This window comes from Stomoxys calcitrans, chromosome 3 (assembly GCF_963082655.1).
Source record: "Stomoxys calcitrans chromosome 3, idStoCalc2.1, whole genome shotgun sequence".
NCBI classification, from domain to species: domain Eukaryota; kingdom Metazoa; phylum Arthropoda; class Insecta; order Diptera; family Muscidae; genus Stomoxys; species Stomoxys calcitrans.
In genome coordinates, this window is record NC_081554.1 from 179,103,806 (window position 1) to 179,127,527 (window position 23,722).

The 23,722-nt window shown below is 39.4% G+C and overlaps 1 protein-coding gene across 1 annotated transcript; it reads right to left on the reverse strand.

Annotated features, from left to right (window-relative positions):
• Window positions 1-282: 282 nt before the first annotated feature.
• LOC106085061 (endothelin-converting enzyme-like 1) lies at window positions 283-2,316 on the reverse strand. The gene has a single exon (XM_013249091.2). The coding sequence runs from the start codon at window positions 2,236-2,238 to the stop codon at window positions 283-285; it is 1,956 nt and encodes a 651-aa protein (XP_013104545.2). The 5' UTR covers window positions 2,239-2,316.
• Between the last annotated feature and the right edge of the window lie 21,406 nt (window positions 2,317-23,722).

Here is a 23,722-nt window from a genome sequence, read left to right on the forward strand (position 1 = left end):
ATTTGTGAGGTACCATGTCATGTAAAACTTCTCTCCAAAGAGGTGTCGCACTGCGGCTCGCCGTTCAGTCAGACTCGGCTATAAAAAGGAGGCCCCTTAGCATTGAGCTTAAACTTGAAATGGACTGCACTCATTGATATGTGAAAAGTTTGGAATGTCATGGTCAAAGTTTGCATTTTTACTCTTATAAAGCAGTCGGCACCGCCCAACTTTCGCCTTTTCTTACTAGCTTTCAATTAGCAACAAGTTTTTTTTATAGCATACATTTATTTTATTCTAAAGCTACCATAAATTACATTTTTTTAACTTAACCCTATTGCTCTTGGTGGAGGAGCAATTGAATATCTTTTCAAAATCCGGATGATTGGCCACCACCTGAGGAACTCGCTGAAAAGGAGTATCATGGCTATCATCATAGCTGACATGCTTGGGGCTCATGACACAAAAAAATTGGGCAAATTTTATGAAAAATAGTTGCCTTTCACTAAGGTAGGTAGGGCCCTGAAACGCTGTATGCAACTCATGCTGAAAATACGAATCATAGGCCAAGCGAAAGCCACTTATATCGGCTATCTTCTCATTGAGGCTATCCGAGCGTTGTTGTGACAAACATTCCAGCGATTTGAATAACTCATCCGGCAGAAAGGTGAAGAGGAGAGCTGTGGGATTGCCCTGGGCATCATATTTCAGGCCATTGATATCGAAGGCATGCATAATCTCATGTCCCAGGGTATTACCCAGTTCGGCATATAGAAATAAATCGTGAAATTTTGGATGAAATAAAGGAAATCTTAGATAGGCATGGGGTATTATCAACAAATTGGCAGAAGGTTGAAAGGCGGGCGATCCATAGGGCCAAGTAAAGAAACTATGCAGGGCAGTGTAGTCTTGCAAATGCAGCAATTTAAATTTTTCCTCATTATAGTGGCGAAGGGCATTGATATGATTGCTGTAAAAGTCTTCAGAGGTGACTTGCCAATTTTTAAAATATTCCTGATAGAAACTTTGATTGTTCACCTGGGGTAAATTGCCTATATTCAGTTTCATATTCAATATCTTGGCTTGCAGCAATTCCATAACGGAGACGGGAAATTCCCTTTCATGGCTATGCAGAATTTCCACAAATTTGTGTTGCATTTGTTGAAATACTCGTTGTATGACAGCATCACTGAATTTTCTATGAAAACCATAGACCTCTCGCTCGTAAATATAGTCCAAGGCCAGAGGCACCAAATCGCGCATATGATGCAGACAATATAGGCTCACATCGATTTTGGGCATTTGTTTTTGCAAATAGCCCAGAAATTTCACTTTTAGACTATGAATCAAAGTTTCAGAGGAAGTCTGGTCCACCAGGTGACCCAATTGGTGAAAATAATCCAAATTTTTTACCATCAAGATGAGATGGTCGAGATTGTTCTCCTCCGGCGAAATGATGGAAAATAAGCTCTGGAAATCCACATTGGTTACCATTTTCTGCAACTCTTCCACAGTTAACGCTTGGCTTTTAAGCAACTGATGTTGGCTATGCAAAATGGCTAGTCTACGCAGGAACTCTTGTATATTTGCAGCCAATCTTCGCATTTTAGGATCTAGAGATTCCTCCAATTGGTCCACCAGTTTTTGCTCATAGGTGGTATAGCCCAAATTATCCAATTTGTCCAATTCCAAATGAAAATGAGTGGCATTATGATGTTTGACCTGCAAAGTCAAGGGAAAACCATTGAAGCCCACCGCCTGCAGGCGGCCCAAAGTATGCCAGAAATTCCATTGGCCTTTGTGAAGCCAAAATTCCCCTGCCTCCGGCCATGTCACTGCATCCAAGGGTTTTAAAACTGATAAATACTTTAAGGCATCGAATTTCTTTTCTTGCTGACAGCTTTGATAATAGTATCGCACCTTGCGATAGATCTCATTCGGCTCAAATTGGGCCAAGACTTTGCGGCGCTCCAAAATTAATTTCATGCGTTGATTGATGGTATAATCCAAGCTACCCATGGTGTCCACATATTTCTTAAAGTCCGCATGGACATTTCCCCATCGACCACAGGCATAGCGATAGAAATCTTGACAAGGATCCACACTGGGGTCCATGTAACTTTTCATAACAGCCAACAGATTGACATTGGGATCCCTGGCATGTTTGGGATGAGGTAGGCGACACCAAACTGCAGTCGTTAGCAGACAAAGCAGGCAACCAAATTTGGGTAATAAACGATTTAAGGAAATTTTAAACATTTTTTAAGAGTTTACTTTGTTTTTCTTAAAATTTCTTCCGCAACTGTTTCTTCTTCCGCCTTTTCAATCACTGGCATTAATTTGTGTCTCTTTATTATTTTGCGTTTTTCTTCATTTTTTTTTTGTTTTGTATTTTTTTTTTCTTCCTCTTTTGTTCAATTAATTGGCCACTGCCGTCTCATTTTGCCGCAATTTTCTTTGCTTTCTTTGCTCTACTCTGGTTGTGCTCTGGCGTATATGAAATTTTAAACTACTATCAGAAGCATGATTTTGACATACTTCCACCATTTATTCCCACATTCATGCTCCTGTGTGGCTTAGTACGGCTGTATCAAACAGACAAAAAAGCAAGAAGACACAATACTGAAATGACCTTTCTCAATGTGATTGATCTTCCGAAGTGTTCGAGGTTCTTGAACTGACTGATAAGCTTCTTCATAGTATATTAAAAAAAAAAATTGTTTAATTTTTCGATTTTGGCAAATTCTGTCAAAAACCAGTAAGGAAAGGCAAAAATCGGGCGGAGCCGACTATATAATACCCTACACCTAACCTACAATTATAAATTAGGGCGATAGAAATATGTATATGAGAGCTATATCTAAATCTGAACCGACTTATTTCGAACAGATCGTTTGAAAATGGGTAATACGGCCATTTAAGTGCAAATCGGGCGTAACATATATATGGGAGCTATATCTAAATCTGAACCGATTTTGATGAAATCTTGCAGATATGCTAAGTTCAGTAACAGAACAATCCGTGTCAAATTTTGTGTAGATCGGTTGAAAATTTTAGTTACTACAGTCATTTAAGTGCAAATCAGGCGGTACATATATATGGGGGCTATATCTAAATCTGAACCGATTTTTATGAAATCTAGCAAATATTTTAAGATTAGTAACAAAACAGTCCGCGCTAAATTTTGTGCAGATCGGATGAAAATTGTAGTTACTACGGCCATTTAAGTGCAAATCGGCCGATACATATATATGGAAGCTATATCTTAATCTGAACCGATTGTGATGAAATCTTGCAGACATGTTAGGATCAGTAAGAGAACAATCCGAGCCAAATTTCGTGCAGATCGGTTGAAAATTGTAGTCACTACGGTCATTTAAGTACAAATCGGGCGATAAATATATATGGGAGCTATATCCAAATCTGAACCGATTTTGTTGAAATCTTGCAGATAAGCTAAGATCAGTAACAGAACAATCCGTGTCAAATTTTGTGTAGATGGGTTGAAAATTGTAGTTACTACGGTCATTTAAGTGCAAATCGGGCGATACATATATATGGAGCTATATCTAAATCTGAACCGATATTGATGAAATCTTGCAGATATGTTAGGATCAGTAGCGAAACAATTCGTGCCAAATTTTGTGCAGATCGGTTGAAAATTGTAGTTACTGCGCCATTTAAGTGCTAATCGGGCGATACATATATATGGGAGCTATATCTAAATCTGAACCGATTGTGATGAAATCTTGCAGATATATTAAGATCAATAAGAAAACAAACGATGCCACATTTTGTGCAGATCGGTTGAAAATTGTAGTTACTACGACCATTTAAGTGCAAATCGGGAGATACATATATATGGAGCTATATCCAAATCTGAACCAATTTTGTTGAAATCTTGCAGATAAGCTAAGATCAGTAACAGAACAATCCGTGTCAAATTTTGTGTAGATGGGTTGAAAATTGTAGTTACTACGGTCATTTAAGTGCAAATCGGGCGATACATATATATGGAGCTATATCTAAATCTGAACTGATTTTGATGAAATCTTGCAGATATGTTAAGATCAGTAAGAGAACAATTGGTTCTTAATTTAGTGCAGATCGATTGAAAATTGTAGTTACTACGGTCATTTAAGTGCAAATCGGTCGATACATATATTTGGGAGCTATATCTAAATCTGAACCGATTTTGATGAAATCTTGCAGACATGTTAGGAACAGTAAGAGAACAATGCGAGCCGAATTTCGTGCAGATCGGCAAACAATTGTAGTTACTACAGCCATTTAAGTGCAAATCGGGCGATACATATATATGGAAGCTATATCCAAATCGGAACCGATTTTTACCAAAATCAATATCGTTCGTCCTTGAGCCAAAGTCGTGACATGTGCAAAATATCGTGACGGTACGACAAGAATAAGGACTCACAGACGGACATGGCTTAATCGAATCAGAAAGTGATTCCGAGTCGATCGGTATGCTTATCAATAGGTCTAGCCCTTCTCCTTCCTGGTGTTGCAAACAAATTCACAAACTAATAATACCCTGTATCACAGTGGTGGTGTAGGGTATAAAAAGAAACAAGTAGAAATGTCCTCATTTTGGTCAGGCAGAATTTCAGGTACCCACCACTATGTATTCCGCTAAAAATTTGCCTTTGTTACCTCAGTTTGTATTTCATTTATTTTACAACAATCAAATCGGGAATTGGTTGCAGCTGCTACGGCCTCAAGTAGTCATATCGGGTAATCGGTATTTAAGGAGCATATATCATTGTGAATACCGGATACGAATCATACTTGGCACGGATGTTGGAAGCCAAAGCAGAAGAACTTGGCAAATTTCAGCCAAGATGAAATTTGATAAAAAAATTGAGGCTTCTAGGGACTCAAGAAGTCAAATCCCCGGATTATATATATGACTAGCCGAACCGGGCTTGCTCCGCTGCGCCTTTCCTTACTCTCTAGTATCTTTTTAGGGTGGGGACACTTCGCCCTAAATGCGGATATCGAATTCATGCCATTGTAGTCTATGAAGCTGAACGCGTTCGAATCCTGGCGAGAACATAGCGGTGCTCGGCGACATTTGCGAGGTACAATGCCATGCATGGTCAAAAAAAAAAAAAAACACCAAAGAGGTGTCTCACTGCGGGACGCCGTTCGGACACTCGGCTATAAAAAAAGGTCCCTTATCATTGAGTTTAAACTTGAATCGGAAAGCACTCAATGATGTGTGAGAAGTAAGCCCCTTCTCGATTCCTGGTGGTAATGTTCTCATTAGGAGAGGGATAATGGCACCTCAGACATTTCGACTCATATATGGATATCATATTCATGCTGCACTTCAAAATCCCTTTAATTTGAGCCCCACATTGTCATGGCCTCTCAATAAAAACCGTTTGGTGGGTGTTTTGGGGCTGGGGCGGCCACCGGCACTTTGCACTGAATCGTTCTTTACTCCCAACGGAAATGAAGTTCAGTTAAGGGGGTGCTTTAGGGCGTACCCCAAAACACTTGGCTCCAAAATTCGATATCAAATTCGTTTGCTACTCTCAAATGCCTTTCATTTGAGTCCCATATTGTCATAATGGGTCAAATAACCCATTTGACGTATCCTGAGGAGGAAAAGCGCCACCTAGACTGGAACGCAAATTTTAATGTCATATTTGTAATCTACTCCCTAATACCTTTCATTTGAGGTCCATATAGCCATGGTCGGCTAATATACCCATTTGATGGTATTTGGGGGTGTGCGACCTCCCATTACTTGGACCTAATGTTTAGTACCATATTTGTAATCTAGTGCCCAATACTTTTCATTTGAGTCCCATATTGACATGAACTTTGAATATATGTGTTTAGAGAAGTTTTGGGGTTGGGGCGGGCCCGCTGCGTACTTGGACCCAAATTTTAATACCATATTCGTTTTCTGGTCTCCAATATCTTTAATTTGATACCCTTATTGTGCCCATCAGACCACTTTCGGATATGGATGCCGTTTTTGGGGTAAGGGGGAGGGTCCGCCTTCACCCTATATCGAAAAATTATACAGCCTATGTTTCCTTCCAGACAAACGTACACAATCTATGAAAATTTTAAGAAAATCGGTTCAGCCAAGTATCATATAGTCACAATGGGTCTAAAGGCGTTTTTGAGGGTTGGCGTGACCCCCTATACTTCGATCGAAATCTACTCCCAAATACCTTTCATTTGAGCCCCATATTGAAATGAACGTCCAATATGTCTGTTTGGTTGAGTTTTGGGGTTAGGGCGGTCCGAAGGGTACTTAGACCCAAATTTTAATACCATATTCGTATTCTACTCTCCAATATATTTCATTTGATACCATATGGTCCCGATCGGTCCAATTTTGATTTTGGATTGTGTTTTTGGCATAAGGGGGAGGGTCCGTCCCCCTTCCAATACCGAAGAATTATATAGCCTATGTTTGCTTTCAGACCAACCTACACAATATGCAAAAATTTCGAGAAAATCGTTTCTGCCGTTTCTCAGTCTATACGGAACAAACAAACCGAGTCCCATATATCCGTGATTGGCTAATGTGCCCACTTTGGGAGTTTTTGTGGGGGTGGGGTGACCCCCTATACTTCGACATGAGTTTGTATGCCTGAGAAAATCGGTTCTGCCGTTTTTCAGTCTATACGGAAAAAACAAACTGAGTCCCATATATCCGTGATTGGCTAATGTGCCCACTTTGCGAGGGTGACCCCCTACACTTCGACATGAGTTTGTATGCCAGATTCGTTATCTACTCCCGCATACTTTTCATTTGATACTCATAGTGTCCCTATCGGTCCACTTTTGATTTCAGCCAAATCGGATGAAAACTTAGGCATTTAGGGGTTCAAGTTGTCAAAAGTGGGGATCGGTTTTTAAGGGGGCTGTATCAGTTTATAGACCGATACGATCCATACTCGGCACTGATGTTGGAAGTTAGAACAGAGTTCCTTGTGCCCAATTTCAGCCGAATCGGATCAAAAATAAGGTTTTTATACCCTCCACCATAAGATGGGGGGTACACTAATTTCGTCATTCTGTTTGTAACTACTCGAAATATTCGTCTGAGACCCCATAAAGTATATATATTCTTGATCGTCGTGACATTTTATGTCGATCTAGCCATGTCCGTCCGTCTGTCCGTCCGTCCGTCCGTCTGTCTGTCGAAAGCACGCTAACTTCCGAAGGAGTAAAGCTAGCCGCTTGAAATTTTGCACAAATACTTCCTATTAGTGTAGGTCGGTTGGTATTGTAAATGGGCCATATCGGTCCATGTTTTGATATAGCTGCCATATAAACCGATCTTGGGTCTTGACTTCTTGAGCCTCTAGAGTGCGCAATTCTTATCCGATTGGGATAAAATTTTACACGACGTGTTTTGTTATGATATCCAACAACTGTGTCAAGTATGGCTCAAATCGGTCCATAACCTGATATAGCTGCCATATAAACCGATCTTGGGTCTTGACTTCTTGAGCCTCTAGAGTGCTCAATTCTTATCCGATTGAAATGAAATTTTGCACGACGTGTTTTGTTATTATATCCAACAACTGTGCCAAGTATGGTTGAAATCGGCCCATAACCTGATATAGCTGCATTTAAACCGATCTGGGGTCTTGACTTCTTGAGCCTCTAGAGGGCGCAATTCTTATCCGAATGGAATGGAATTTCGCACGACGTGTTTTGTTATGATACCCGACAACTGTGCCAAATATGGTTAAAATCGGTTCATAACCTGATATAGCTGCCATATAAACCGATCTTGGGTCTTGACTTCTTGAGCCTCTAGAGTGCTCAATTCTTATCCGATTGAAATGAAATTTTGCACGACGTGTTTTGTTATTATATCCAACAACTGTGCCAAGTATGGTTGAAATCGGCCCATAACCTGATATAGCTGCATTTAAACCGATCTGGGGTCTTGACTTCTTGAGCCTCTAGAGGGCGCAATTCTTATCCGAATGGAATGGAATTTCGCACGACGTGTTTTGTTATGATACCCGACAACTGTGCCAAATATGGTTCAAATCGGTTCATAACCTGATATAGCTGCCATATAAAATGATCTTGGGTCTTGACTTCTTGAGCCTCTAGAGTGCGCAATTCTTATCCGATTGGGATGAAATTTTACACGACGTGTTTTGTTATGATATCCAACAACTGTGCTAAGTATGGTTAAAATCGGTTCATAACCTGATATAGCTGCCATATAAAATGATCTTGGGTCTTGACTTCTTGAGCCTCTAGAGTGCGCAATTCTTATCCGATTGGGATGAAATTTTACACGACGTGTTTTGTTATGATATCCAACAACTGTGCCAAGTATGGTTGAAATCGGCCCATAACCTGATATAGCTGCATTTAAACCGATCTGGGGTCTTGATTTCTTGAGCCTCTAGAGGGCGCAATTCTTATCCGAATGGAATGGAATTTCGCACGACGTGTTTTGTTATGATACCCAACAACTGTGCCAAATATGGTTCAAATCGGTTCATAACCTGATATAGCTGCCATATAAACCGATCTTGGGTCTTGACTTCTTGAGCCTCTAGAGGGCACAATTCTTATCCGATTCGAATGAATTTTTGAACGAAGTATTTCGTTATGATATCCAACAACTGTGCTAAGTATGGTTGAAATCGGTCCATAACCTGATATAGCTGTCATATAAACAGATCTGGGGATTTGACTTCTTGAGCTTTTAGAGGGCGCAATTCCTATCCGATTTGGCTGAAATTTTGCATGACGTATTTTATTTTTACTTTCAACAACTGTGTCAAATAAGGTTCAAATCGGTTCATAACCTGATATAGCTGCCATATAAACCGATCTGGGATCTTGACTTCTTGACCCCTAGAGGTCGCAATTATTATCCGATATGCCTGAAATTTTGTACGACGGATCTTCTCATGACCATCAACAAACGTGTTTATTATGGTCTGAATTGGTATATAGCCCGATACAGATCCCATATAAATCGTTCTCTCTATTTTACTTCGTGAGCCCCAATGGGCGCAATTCTTATACGAATTGGCTGAAATTTTACACAGGTCTCCAACATATAATTTAATTGTGGTGCGAACCGGACAATATCTTGATATCGTTTTAAAAGCTGAGCAACTCTTTTCTTATATCCTTTTTTGCCTGAGAAGAGATGCCGGGAAAAGAACTCGACAAATGCGATTCATGGTGGAGGGTATATAAGATTCGGCCCGGCCGAACTTAGCACGCTTTTACTTGTTAGGGGCTCAAGAAGTCTAACAGAGAGATCGGTTGGTGTGGGGATACGAATAATACTCGCCAGAAGTTTTTGTGCCAAATGTCAGTGAAATTGGATAAAAACTGAGGCTTCTAGGGACTCAATGATTCAAATCCGGTGAACGTTTTGTATGGGGGGCCTATATCAGTTTATACACCGATTCGGATCATACTCGGCTGTGATGTTGGAAGTCAGAACAAAAGACCTTGTGCAAAGTTTCAGCCAAATCGGTGAGACACTGCTTAAGTCTTAACTCAGATGAAAACTTTTACGGGCTCAAGAAGTCAATACCGGAGATAGGTTTGTGTGGGGGCTATATCTGTTTACGTACCGATTCGAACCATACTCACCACATATATTGAAGGTCAGTACAGAAGTTTTTGTGCCAAATTTCTATCAAATTGAATGCAAACTGAGGCTTCTAGGGGCTCAAGGAGTCTAATCATGTGGTCGGTTTGTATAAGGGCTATATCAATTTATGAAAATCTAGGTATCTATGAGTTCACAAATTCAAAACAGGGAATCGTTTCATATGGGGGCTATATCCAAATCTGACCCGACATGACCCCTATCGTCCCACATCGATAAGAAGTATCGTGCAAAATGATTGTCGTGTTTTCGAGGTTATGAACCGATTTGAATCATACATGACACAAATTGAATAAGAATCGCGCCCTCTAGAAGCAAAAAATCAAGACAGAAGATGGGTTTATATGGCGGCTATATCAAAACGTAGACCGATTTGACCCATTTACAATCCCAACTGACCTTATAAAAAAAGAAGCATTTGTGCAAAATGTCAAGCGCCTAGCTTCACTCCTTCGAAAGAAAGTGTGCTCCGACAGACAGACGGACAGACATACGGACCGACATGATGATCAAGTATATATATATATATTGGGTTGCCCAAAAAGTAATTGCGGATTTTTTAAAAGAAAGTAAATGCAATTTTAATAAAACTTAGAATGAACTTTAATCAAACATACTTTTTTTACACTTTTATTCTAAAGCAAGCTAAAAGTAACAGCTGATAACTGACAGAAGAAAGAATGCAATTACAGAGTTACAAGGTGTGAAAAAATTTGTCAACGCCGACTATATGAAAAATTCGCAATTACTTTTTGGGCAACCCAATACTTTATGGGGTTTTAGACGCATAAATCGATGTGTTACAAACGAAATGACGAATTTGGTATACCCCATCCTATGGTGGAGGGTATAAAAACGCAAATGGGAATTTGGCCCAAGGGCGTCTATGGTTAGTTGGTCAAATATGATTTTGAAGAGCTTTGAAAACACAAAAGACATTATTTCAATTTTTTTTCGATTTTGAATTGCATTGATGTGGGTTTCAGTCGGTTTCAATTATCAAACTACGAGGGCGGTCTAAAGAGTAAAATTTATTTAGCGACTCGGTTGATAAGGCTTACCAACCGAGTCTGAAAGAAATAACCAATTTCCTGCGAACGCAATCTTATCAAGTTTAATACCTCAGATGTACCATTCAGAGCACGATTGTTACATTTGCACTTACATTTATGTCAGTGCCCATCGACGCTTGCTGTCATATAGAGCCATCTACAGATTAAGGACCTTAAGCCGAGATTAAGGGCCTTAAGCCGAGATTAAGGGCCTTAAGCCGAGATTAAGGGTGATGTAATAGTTAAAGTGGGTTATGATAAACCCCCGACACGCTTATCGAATATATTCAACCCCCCCAACATTCTTACAGAATGAAGTCTAGATTGAATCATATTTAGATATAGCTGTCATATAGATTGATGCGCAGTGAGAGAAAATCGAAAAAAAGTAGTAAAACATATGCCATTTGATAACGAATAGAGATATCTCTGGGAAATTTGAAATGGTAAGAGATGTTAGCAAGATCGTGTTCAAAATTTAAAGGCCCTGGGTGGTCCGGGCGCCTCTTGGCAGGCCCCTAAAGGTTTTCAACTCGGCATTTCGGTTCGCGCTGCCACATCTTCATTTGTGGCCCGATTTTCAAAATACTTTTTTTTGTTAGATAGAGGTCATTGAAAAAAATTCAAAGTTAAAAAACTGAGACATCTTAATAATTATTTTTATACCCATTTTTATTTCCACCATTGGATGGGGGGTATACTAATTTCGTCATTCTGTTTGTAACTACTCGAAATATTCGTCTGAGACCCCATATAGTATATATATTCTTGATCATCGCGACATTTTATGTCGATCTAGCCATGTCCGTCCGTCTGTCCGTCCGTCTGTCTGCCGAAAGCACGCTAACTTCCGAAGGAGTAAAGCTAGCCGATTGAAATTTTGCAGAAATACTTCTTATTAGTGTAGGTCGGTTGGTATTGTAAATGGGCCATATCGGTCCATGTTTTGATATAGCTGCCATATAAGCCTATCTTAGGTCTTGACTCTTAAGCCTCTAAAGTGCGCAATTCTTATCCGATTGGAATGAAATTTTGCACCACATGTTTTGTTATGATATCCAACAACTGTGCCAAGTATGGATCCAATCGGTTCATAACCTGATATAGCTATCATATAAACCGATCTTGGGTCTTGACTTCTTGAGCCTCTAGAGAGCGCAATTCTTATCAGATTTGGCTGAAATTTTGCATAAAGTGTTTTGCTTTGACTTCTAACAACCGATCCAAGAACGATTTAAATTGGCTCATAACCTGATATAGGTGCTATATACCGATATTAGACATCGACTTCTTAAGCCTCTAGAGGGCGCAATTTAATACGAATATTGGGCATAGACTTCTTTAGCCTCTAGAGGGCGCAATTCTTATCCAAATTGACTAAAACGTAGCATGAGGTCTTTTGCAAAGGTTCCAACCGAGCGTCTAGAGGGTGCAATTCTTATCCAATTTGGCTGAAATTTTCCTGAAGTGTTTTGCTTTGACTTCCAACAACCGAGCCAAGAAAAATCTGAATCGGTCCATAACCTGATATAACTCCCATCGAAACCGATTTTCCGGTTAAATATCTTGAGCCTCTAGAGGGCGTAAATCCTAACCGATTTGGTTGAAATATTGCACATTGACTTTTTCTTTGACCTTTACTTTACGTATCAAATATGGTCTGAATAGGTCCATAATCTGAGCCTCTAGAGTGCGCAATTCTTATCCGATTGATATGAAATTTTGCACGACGTGTTTTGTTATGATATCCAACAACTGTGCCAAGTATGGTTCAAATCGGTTTATAACCTGATATAGCTGTCATATTAACCGATCTTGGGTCTTGACTTCTTGAGCTTCTAGAGGTCGCAATTATTATCCGATTTGCCTGAAATTTTGTTCTACGGATCCTCTCATGACCATCAACATACGTGTTTTTTATGATCTGAATCGGTCTATAGTCTGATACAGCTCCCATATAAATCGATCTCTAGTTTACTTCTTGAATTGGCGCAGTATAGACCCATCTCGCCTTCACCCGGCGCTAGTGATCCCTACATAGAGTGCATGAGAATAGTAGTGAGGTCCGGTAGTGCCGAGATAGAGGCATACTTCACTTCCCTTAAATCCCTACTTCACTTCCCTTAAATGCGCACAATTCAACTTCTATTGGGTTGCCCAAAAAGTAATTGCAGATTTTTTAAAAGAAAGTAAATGCACTTTTAATAAAACTTAGAATGAACTTTAATCAAATATACTTTTTTACACTTTTTTTCTAAAGCAAGCTAAAAGTAACAGCTGATAACTGACAGAAGAAAGAATGCAATTACAGAGTCACAAGCTGTGAAAATAATTGTTAACGCCGACTATATGAAAAATCCGCAATTACTTTTTGGGCAAGTATATATGGCAAGCATTCCAACACAAACTTCAAATGTTTAAGATTTAAGACTTGCTGATTTATTCAGTCCTCTCTACCCCTTGGCCTTTGCATCATATATTGTAGTATTTTTGTTCTATTGAAATCTTTCATTTTGTATTGCCAAAATACATTTCAATTTAACCTTCTAACCATTCAATTACATAATTTACACTGGATTCGAACCACAGCGGAATGTTTTGTTTTTCTTTTTTTGGTTTATTTTTACCTAGAATCCTCCTAAGCTGTAGTCCAAACGTTCATGTTGCATGAAGCTCATTTGTATGCTACTCATACAGCGACGGCCTCATTACATCATCATTGTAATTCAGGGGGCGTGTATGAGTCGTTTGTGTGGCTCTGTGTGTTTAAGACTCTGTTGCTACACCCACACACACACACCACAGAATGCAGCATAGTATTCACATTCTCCGCACATCCATATGCCCAAGAGCCCGGGGGCATTTAGCAGAAATGTTTTTTTTATGTAAGCAAAGGTCCTTGCAAGGCAAAACCTTCCCCTTCTTCCCCTACGAATGGGGGGCTGGTTGGCTTTGCGGTCTTTGATGACTTTTGCTTGGTGTTTTTATCCAATGTGTGTGTGTGTTTTTTTTTTTGTTGGCCTAATATTTTCGTGTTTTTGGTCTTTTCGCCTGCTCTGTTTTTAATGGTTTTTCCTCTTTTTTTCGCTTCATGGACATGTTGGACCTTTGTTTTGTTTTATTTAACGGTGTTTAAGTGTCTTAAATAATTAATTTGTTAATGTTAATTAAAAAATGACCTTTTTCATCGCCTTAGGGCTATAGCGATATTAGCCAGCACCAAGGATAATAAAATAAAGAAACTCTAAAAGGAGATTTCCTTTAAAATTCGGATAATTGCCAAGGTTACATGTTTGAGATAGAATGGATAAACTTTACATAAGGCCGCTGGCCAAGTTAGTAATTTTATGGTAAATTAGGCTTAGAGCAAGTAAGAAATTTTTGGAAATTGCAAAATTGCTTTCGACTTTCCAACAAAGGATGAGTGGACGACTTCTTTCGTCATTGCGTTTATAACACCCCGAAATAATGGTGGAAGTCTAAATTAAGTATATAAAGGGTGTTTTTTTAAGAGCTATAGGAAATTTTTTCCAAAAAATATACACATAAAATTCAGAAAATTTTATGAAATCTTTTTTTGCATGGATAGTACGGCCTCTAATGGTTAACCCGCTTAGTTCAATTTTGCCATACTTGTTCCAATATTTCGGCTGGTATCTCACGAATAAATGCTTCAATGTTGTCTTCCAATCAATTGAAGCAGGCTTGTCTCTACAGACATGCACTTTTACATAGCACGACCACAAATAGTCTTAAGGAGTTAAATCGCACTATCTAGGCGGCCAATTGACAGGACCCGAACGTAAAATACTGGGTTGCCCAAAAAGTAATTGCGGATTTTTTAAAAGAAAGTAAATGCATTTTTATTAAAAATTAGAATGAACTTTAATCAAATATACTTTTTTTACACTTTTTTCTAAAGCAAGCTAAAACTAACAGAAGAAAGAATGCAATTACAGAGTCACAAGCTGTGAAAAAATTTGTCAACGCCGACTATATGAAAAATCCGCAATTACTTTTTGGGCAACCCAATAAAATGTTCACCGAACCCGCCTCTCAATATGTCCATTGTTACACGTGCTGTATGGCATGGGGCACTGTCTTGCTGAAATTACATGTCAAGCCAGTCAATCTCTTGCATTTTGGACAAAAAAAAGTGGGATATCATCTCACGTTGGCGCTTACCATTCACGGTTTCTTTACGATTCGCATAATCTTTGAAGAAGTACGGTCCAATGATGCCACCAGCCCATAAGCCGCTCCAAACTGTGACTTTTTCTGGAAGCATTGGTAGATCTTGGAATGCTTCTGGCTGATCTTCACTACAAAATCGACAATTCTGCTTATTTACGTACCCACTGAGCCAAAAATGAGCTTCGTCGCTGAACACAAGAAGCGCACTATGAACTTTCTTAAAAGACCAGGCATTTTGATAAAAACAAGTAAAAGCGTGCTAAGTTCGGCCGGGCCGAATCTTATATACACTCCACCATGGATCGCATTTGTCGAGTTCTTTTCCCGGCATCTCTTCTTAGGCAAACAAGGATTTAAGAAAAGATTTGCTCTGCTATTAGAGCGATATCAAGATATGGTCCTGTTTGGACCACAATTAAATTATATGTTGGAGACCTGTGTAAAATGTCAGCCAATTCGAATAAGAATTGCGCTCTTTGTGGGCTCAAGAAGTAAAATAGAGAGATCGATTTATATGGGAGCTGTATCGGGCTATAGACCGATTCAGACCATAATAAACACGTATGTTAATGGTCATGAGAGAATACGTCGTACAAAATTTCAGGCAAATCGGATAATAATTGCGACCTCTAGAGGCTCAAGAAGTCAAGATCCCAGATCGGTTTATATGGCAGCTACATCAGGTTATGGACCGATTTGAACCATACTTGGCACAGTTGTTGGATATCATAACAAAACACGTCGTGCAAAATTTCATTCTAATCAGATAAGACTTGCGCACTCTAGAGGCTCAAGAAGTCAAGACGCCAGATCGGTTTATATGGCAGCTATATCAGGTTATGGACCGATTTGAACCATACTTAGCACAGTTATTAGAAGTAATACTAAAACACTATGTGCAAAATTTCAGTCAAATCGGATGAGAATTGCGCCCTCTAGAGGCTCAAGAAGTCTAGACCCAAGATCGGTTTATATGGAAGCTATATCAGGTTAAGAACCGATTTGAACCATACTTGGCACAATTGTTGGATATCATAACAAAACACGTCGTGCAAAATTTCATTCTAATCGGATTAGACTTGCGCACTCTAAAGGCTCAAGAAGTCAAGACCCAAGATCGGTTTATATGGAAGCTATATCAGGTTATGGACCGATTTGAACCATACTTGGCACAATTGTTGGATATCATAACAAAACACGTCGTGCAAAATTTCATTCCAATCGGATAAGACTTGCGCACTCTAGAGGCTCAAGAAGTCAAGACCCAAGATCGGTTTATATGGCAGCTATATCAAAACATGGACCGATATGGCCTATTTACAATACCAACTGACCTACACTAATAAGAAGTATTTGTGCAAAATTTCAAGCTGCTAGCTTTACTCCTTCAAAAATTAGCGTGCTTTCGACAGACAGACAGCCGGACGGACGAACGGACGGACGGACATGGCTAGATCGACACAAAATGTCGCGACGATCAAGAATATATACTTTATGGGGTCTCAGACGAATATTTCGAGTAGTTACAAACAGAATGACGAAATTAGTATACCCCCATCCTACGGTGGAGGGTATAAAAGGTTATGTTACAGCGTGACTAACCTCAATCCTTTGTATTCAGCAATTGATTCCATTCCCATAAATGGTTTTCATATGAATACACCAATACATCGTTGTTTACGGTTTTTAAGCACTCAAGCTGTATTAAAACACCGTCTGTTCTCAATAGCCTCCTTTGTCTGGTATTGAATTGATACCAAATGGAATTAAAAATCTTTGCCAATTACGCGAACAAAGTAATACCAGGCAGTATTGGCAAAGGACCGAATTTTTTCTATCATTGTATCCTGGGGATAGGCGCTATACCAATAACTCGCCCTTTCATTTTGAGTATCATTGGCACTCAGTATTAAGAGTCAGTGCCACTTGACCACTCACTGAGACTCCCCTCTCAAAATGGCTGACTGCCCGTGGCAGGATTTGCTGCAATCCGCATAAGTTCGAAGTTTTCCACTATCCGCAACCTGTGGACGCCAGGTAGAATCTAGCTAATCTTCCCATGACAACGATGAACACAATTCAAGTCGTAACTCAAAATTCTACCCCTTGTGGTGCTCACATTTATCCCATGTCGGCAGAGTCTCTAGAGAGCGCAATTGTTATGGAATTTATTGTTAATTTCGTAGAAGCTTTAAAGCAAACCGCAAATCAAGCAAAGTAAACCGAACATCTAATCTGAGCCCTTGAACGTCTCTATCAGATAACGCCCACAAAACCGTTGGCATAAAACGGCTAAAGTGTATTTCCTTCTCAAGCTAATTATAGTGTGGGGTTCCCTAGTTTCAGGAGGCCACATTAGCGCAGAGGTTAGCATGTCCACCTATGACGCTGAACGCCTGGGTTCGAATCCTGGCGAGACCATCAGAAAAAAAAATGTCAGCAATGGTTTTCCCCTCCTCATGCTGGCAACATTTGTGAGGTACTATGCCATGTAAAACTTTTCTCCAAAGAGGTGTCGCACTGCGGCACTTCGTTCGGACTCGGCTATAAAAAGGGGAACCCTTATCATTGAGCTTAAACTTGAATCGGACTGCACTCATTGATATGTGAGAAGTTTGCCCTTGTTCCTTAGTGGAATGTTCATTGCAATTTCTATACCCTCCACCATAGGATGGGAGGTATACTAATTTCGTCATTCAGTTTGTAACTACTCGAAATATTGGTCTGAAAAACCATAAAGTATATGTATTCTTGATCAGCGTAAAAATCTAAGACGATCTAGACATGTCCGTCCGTATGTCCGTCTGTCTGTTGAAATCACTCTACAGTCTTTAAAAATAGAGATATTGAGCTGAAACTTTGCACAGATTCTTTTTTTGTCCATAAGCAGATTAAGTTCGAAGATGGGCTATATCGGACTATATCTTGATACAGCCCCCATATACACCTACCTGCCGATTTAGGGTCTTCGGGCCATAAAAGCCACATTTATTATCCGATTTTGCTGAAATTGGGGGCCGTGAATTGTGTTGGGCCTTTCGACATCCTTCGTCAATTTGGCCCAGATCGGTCTAGATTTGGATATAGCTGCCATATAGACCGATCCATCAATTTAAGGTCTTAGGCCCATAAAAACCACATTTATTGTCCGATGTCGCCGAAATTTGGGACAGTGAGTTGTATTAGGCCCCCCGACATCCTTCGTCAATTTGGCTCAGATCGGTCCAGATTTGGATATAGCTGCCATATAGACCGATCTTTCGATTTTAGGTCTAAGGCCCATAGAAGTCACATTTATTATCCGATTTTAATAAAATTTCGGACAGTGAGTTGTATTAGGCCCCCCGACATCCTTCGTCAATTTGGCCCAGATCGGTTCAGATTTGGATAAAGCTGTCATATAGACCCATCCGCAAATTTAGGGTCTAAGGCCCATAAAAGCCACATTTATTATCCGATTTTGGTGAAATTCGGGACAGAGAGTTGTCTTAGGCCGTTCGACATCTTTCTTCAATTTGGCCCAGATGGATTCAGATTTGGATAAAGCTGCCATATAGACCGATCTCTCGATTTAAGATTTTTCGCCCTTAAAAGGCGCATTTATTGTCCGATGACGCCGAAATTTGGGACAGTGAGTTAAATTAAGCCCCTTGACATACTTCTGCAAGATGATACAGATCGGTCCAAATTTGATATAGCTGCCATATAGACCGATCTCTCGGTTTTTGGTTTTGGGGCCATAAAAGGCGCATTTATTTTCCGATGTCGCTAAAATTTGAGACAGTGAGTTTAGTTAGGCCACTCGACGTCTTTCTTCAATTTGTCCGCATTTATTGTCCGATGTCGCTAAAATTTGAGACAGTGAGTTAAGTTAAGCCCCCTGGCATACATTTGCAATATGGCACAGATCGGTCCAGATTTGGATATATCTGATTTTGCTGAAATTGGGGGCCGTGAATTGTGTTAGGCCCTTCGACATCCGTCGTCAATTTGGCTCAGATCGGTTCAGATTTGGATATCGCTGCCATATAGACCGATCCGCCAATTTCGGGTCTTAGGCCCATAAAAGCCACATTTATTATCAGATTTTGCTGAAATTTGGGACAGTGAGTTGTGTTAGGCCCTTCGACATCCGTCGTCAATTTGGCCCAGATCGGTCCAGATTTGGATATAGCTGCCATATAGACCGATCTTCCGATTTAGGGTCTTAGGCCCATAAAAGCCACTTTTATTATCCGATTTTGCTGAAATTTGGGGCAGTGAGTTGTATTAGGCCCCTCGACATCCGTCGTCAATTTGGCTCAGATCGGTTCAGATTTGGATAAAGCTGTCATATAGACCCATCCGCAAATTTAGGGTCTAAGGCCCATAAAAGCCACATTCATTATCCGATTGTGCCAAAATTTGGGACAGTGAGTTGTGATAGGCTCTTCGACATCCTTCATTGATTTTGCCCTGATCGGTTCAGATTTGGATATAGCTGCCATATTGACCGATATATTGATTTAAAGTCTTGGCCCCATGAAAGGCGCATTTATAATCCGATTTGACACAGTGACTTATGTTAGGCTCTTCGACATCAGTGTCGTATATGGTTCAGATCGGTTTATTTTTTTGATATAGCTACTAAACAGACCAATATTTTGTTATACACAATTGAACAATGACTTGAACTTATTATTATTTGGTCCAAATCGGAACACATTACGATATAGCTGCTATGGGGCATAAGGTGTGCTTTTTTCGCCGGACTTTGACGAAAGGGGGTTTACATATATACCCGAGGTGGTGGGTATCCAAAGTTCGGCCCGGCAGAACTTAACGCCTTTTTTCTTGTTCAAGAATGGGAAGATAAGGATAGGGGAATTTCCTCATATTGAGCCATCAGGCGGTGCAGTGGCGGGACACTCAATAAATGCCTAACGGACAGGAGGCCGACGACGAGATTATCACCGATTTTCTCAATATTGGAAAGACTAGGATAAGTAAAGATCCTCATACTTAAACATCAGGCAGTGCAGGGGCGAAAGACCCAACACAGCCTAACGAAGTGCAGTGCAGTGACTAAGAACTCACTGAGATTGACAAATATTTTATAAAGGCATCAATATCTTAAGTACAAAGCTCAACCATACTTCTGGTGCGATGACAAGAATGCAAATGTGATGCCGTGAATTCTTAATAGTCTCTTATGTCTGGTATTGAATTGATACCAAATGGTATTAAAAAGCTCTGCCCATGACGCGAACAAAATAATAACAGGCGGTATTTGCAAAGTAGCATCATTTTTCTATCAGTGTAACTTGGGATCCGTCAGTTCAAGATTATGCCGCTCGCACTGCTCCCAGCGCCACTGTCTAGGACTGACTAGTATTGCCGTCTGGAAGATCATGTTATACGGATGGATCAAAGCTACTTGAGAGAGTGGGCCTGGGGTCTACTTAGAGCAAATCAAGCTAAGTAAACCGCAAATCAAACTAAGTAAACCAAGCACCTCATCTGAGCCCTTGAATGGGTTTATGTGATTACGCCCACAAAACCATTGGCATAAAACGGCTAATTTGTGTGTTGGGTTCTCTAGTCTCAACCAGACCGAACTGAAAGGATTTATTGCTTGTTTTGTCTTGCATGTGCAATAGGTAAATCTTAGTTATCCCCAATAAAACTTACTTTTTTCACTTCAAGGTCTATCATTGCATTAAAATTCAATTGGTAATATTTCTTTTCTTTGATGCATCATAAATATTTTAATTGTTTCGATTACTTTAATTGATGCATCTGCATAAATTCATTTCCAAGCCAACTATTATGGTCTTTTATTCACCTGGTGTCTAATGTCCAAGTCATATCGATTGAATTTTGCTATCATATGTTTGCCATCATTTTTGATTCGTTTTAAATTTTAAATTCAATTTTGATTAAATCATAACAAATGAACAATATTTAATTTGTAAACATTAGAAAAATGACTTCTTTCCTTACACACATTCACATAAAAGGTCAAATTGTTAGCTATAAGGACAGCTGCGTGTGTGTGTATGCGTGTTGGTCTGTTGTGTGAAGTCCCAAAACACATAAGGGCAAACGAAGTGAAACTAAAGTTCATTTTAAGGCTCTAATGCAATGGGGGGAAGAAGTAATTCAATATTAAGACCAGCAAAGGCAACAGGAGCTAAAGGACAAAGTTAATGTTGTTATGAAGAGTTAAAGCATGGATTCCATTATTAGACATTTTACAAAATCATGTGTTATGAATATTGAAGGTTAATAAAAATTGAAATCCGGTTTAAATTTGTTTATTAAAGTGGATTTCTAGAAAAAAGGCAATCCATTTTCTTTAAAAAATCCCATTTTGATGAACGTTCCAGGAAATTCTCGGTACAACAATAAGCAGCTGTGTGAAGAATTCTTTTTCTGCTGCCGGACTTGGTCTTGGTTCTTGGTTCAATAATTTGTGACCTATTTATACCCTGCATCACCACTGTGCTAGAGGGTATTATAGATTTGTGCATTTGTTTGCAACGCTAAGAAGGAGAAAAGCTAGACCCATTGATAAGTACACCGATCGACTTAGAGTCACTTTCTGATTCGATTAAGCCATGTCCGTCTGTGAGTCCATGTATTCTTGTAATCAAAGTAAATGCAAATTTTTTTGCAAATTTTGCCCATGAACATTCCACTAAGGAACAGGGGCAAACTTCTCCCATATTAATGAGTGCGGTCCGATTCAAATTTAAGCTCAATGATAAGGGGCCTCCTTTTTATAGCCGAGTCCGAACGGCGTGCCACAGAGCGACACCTCTTTGGAGAGAAGTTTTACATGGCACAGTACCTCACAAATGTTGCCAGCATTAGGAGGGGAAAACCACCGCTGAAAATTTTTTCTGATGGTCTCGCCAGGATTCGAACCCAGGCGTTCAGCGTCATAGGCGGACATGCTAACCTCTATGCTACGGTGGTAATCAAAGTGCAGGTTGTATTTGTTGTCCGATTGTCCCGAAATTTGGCACATAACACTTTTTTGGTCCAAAGACAAATGGTGTTGATTTTGAAAAAAATCGGTTCAGATTTAGATATAGCTCCCATATATATCTTTCATCCGATATGGACGTTTAAGGCTGTGGAAGCCACAATTTTTGTCCGATCATCACAAAAATTGGCATGGGGTATTTTCTTTGAGGTCTACATATGTATGAAAAATTTCATAAAAATCGGTTCAGATTTAGATATAGCTCCCATATATATCTTTCATCCGACATGTACTTGTATGGCTGTAGAAGCCACAGTTTTAGTCCGATCTTTAAAATATTTTGCACGAGGTGTTTTATTTGCCGTCCTAATATGTGTGGAAAATTTCATGAAAATCGGTTCATATTTAGATATAGCTCCCATATATATCTATAATCCGATATGGCCGTTTAAGGCTGTAGAAGCCACAATTTTTCACCGATCTTTACAAAATTTGGCATGGGGTGTTTTATTTGACGTCTTCATATGTGTGCAAAATTTCATGAAAATCGGTCCATATTTAGATATAGCTCCCATATATATCTTTCATCCGATATGGCCGTTTAAGGCTGTAGAAGCCACAATTTTCAACCGATCTTTACAAAATTTGGCATGGGATGTTTTATTTGACGTCTCCATATGTGTGCAAAATTTCATAAAAATCGGTCCAGATTTAGATATAGCTCCCATATATATGTACCGCCCGATTTGCACTTAAATGGCCGTAGCAGCTACAATTTTCACCCGATCTGCACAAAATTTGGCATGGAGTGATTTATTTGAAGTCTCCATATGTGTGCACAATTTCATAAAAATCGGTTGAGATTTAGATATAGCTTCCATATATATGTACCGCCCGATTTGCACTTAAATGGCCGTAGCAGCTACAATTTTCACCCGATCTGCACAAAATTTGGCTCGGACTGTTTTGTTACCGCACTTAATAGATCTGGAAAATTTCATAAAAATCGGTTCAGATTTAGATATAGCTCCCATATATATCTTTCATCCGTTTTGAACTATTAAAACTGTAGAAGCCACAATTTTGGTCCGATCTTTACCAAATATGGCGTGGAGTTGTTTTTGTGAAGTCTCAATGTATTTGCAATATTTCATAAAAATCGGTTCAGATTTGGATATAGCTCTTATATATATCTTTCATCCGATTTGGTTTTTAAGGCTGTAAAAGCCACAATTTTGGTCCGATCTTTACAATATTTTGCACGAGGTGCTTTATTAGACATCTTCATATGTGTGCAATTTCATAAAAATCGGTTTAGATTTGGATATAGCTTCCATATATATCTTTCCTTTTAAGGCTATAGACTCCACAATTTTCGCCCGATTTTACATGAGACGTTCAAAATTGACGTTCCAATACGTGTGCAAAATTTTATTAAAATCGGTCCTAATTTAGATATAGTTCCAATGTGTATATTTCATCCGATATGAACTTTTCAGGCAGTAAAATTCACAATTTTGATCAAATCTCTACAATATAAGGCGTGAGATGTTTCATGTCCCAGTATGTTTCATTAAAATTGGCACAGGTTTTGGTATAACTTCCATATAATCTTTCAAAGGCCTTTTAAAGATGTGCAAATCCAAATCTTTTGTCCTGTGGTACGAAAATCTTACAAGGTTCTAAACTGCTATTTCAATTGGTATCCGAATTAAAGTCTGATCCCGTGTCGTCTGTCCACGTTTCCGTTTTTTTGTTGAAATAACGCTCCGTCTTTAACAAGTAACAGTTCGGCCGGGCCGAATCGTATATACCCTCCACCATGCATCGCCTTTGTCGAGTTTTTTGGCCGGTATCACTCTATTCCCGATCTTT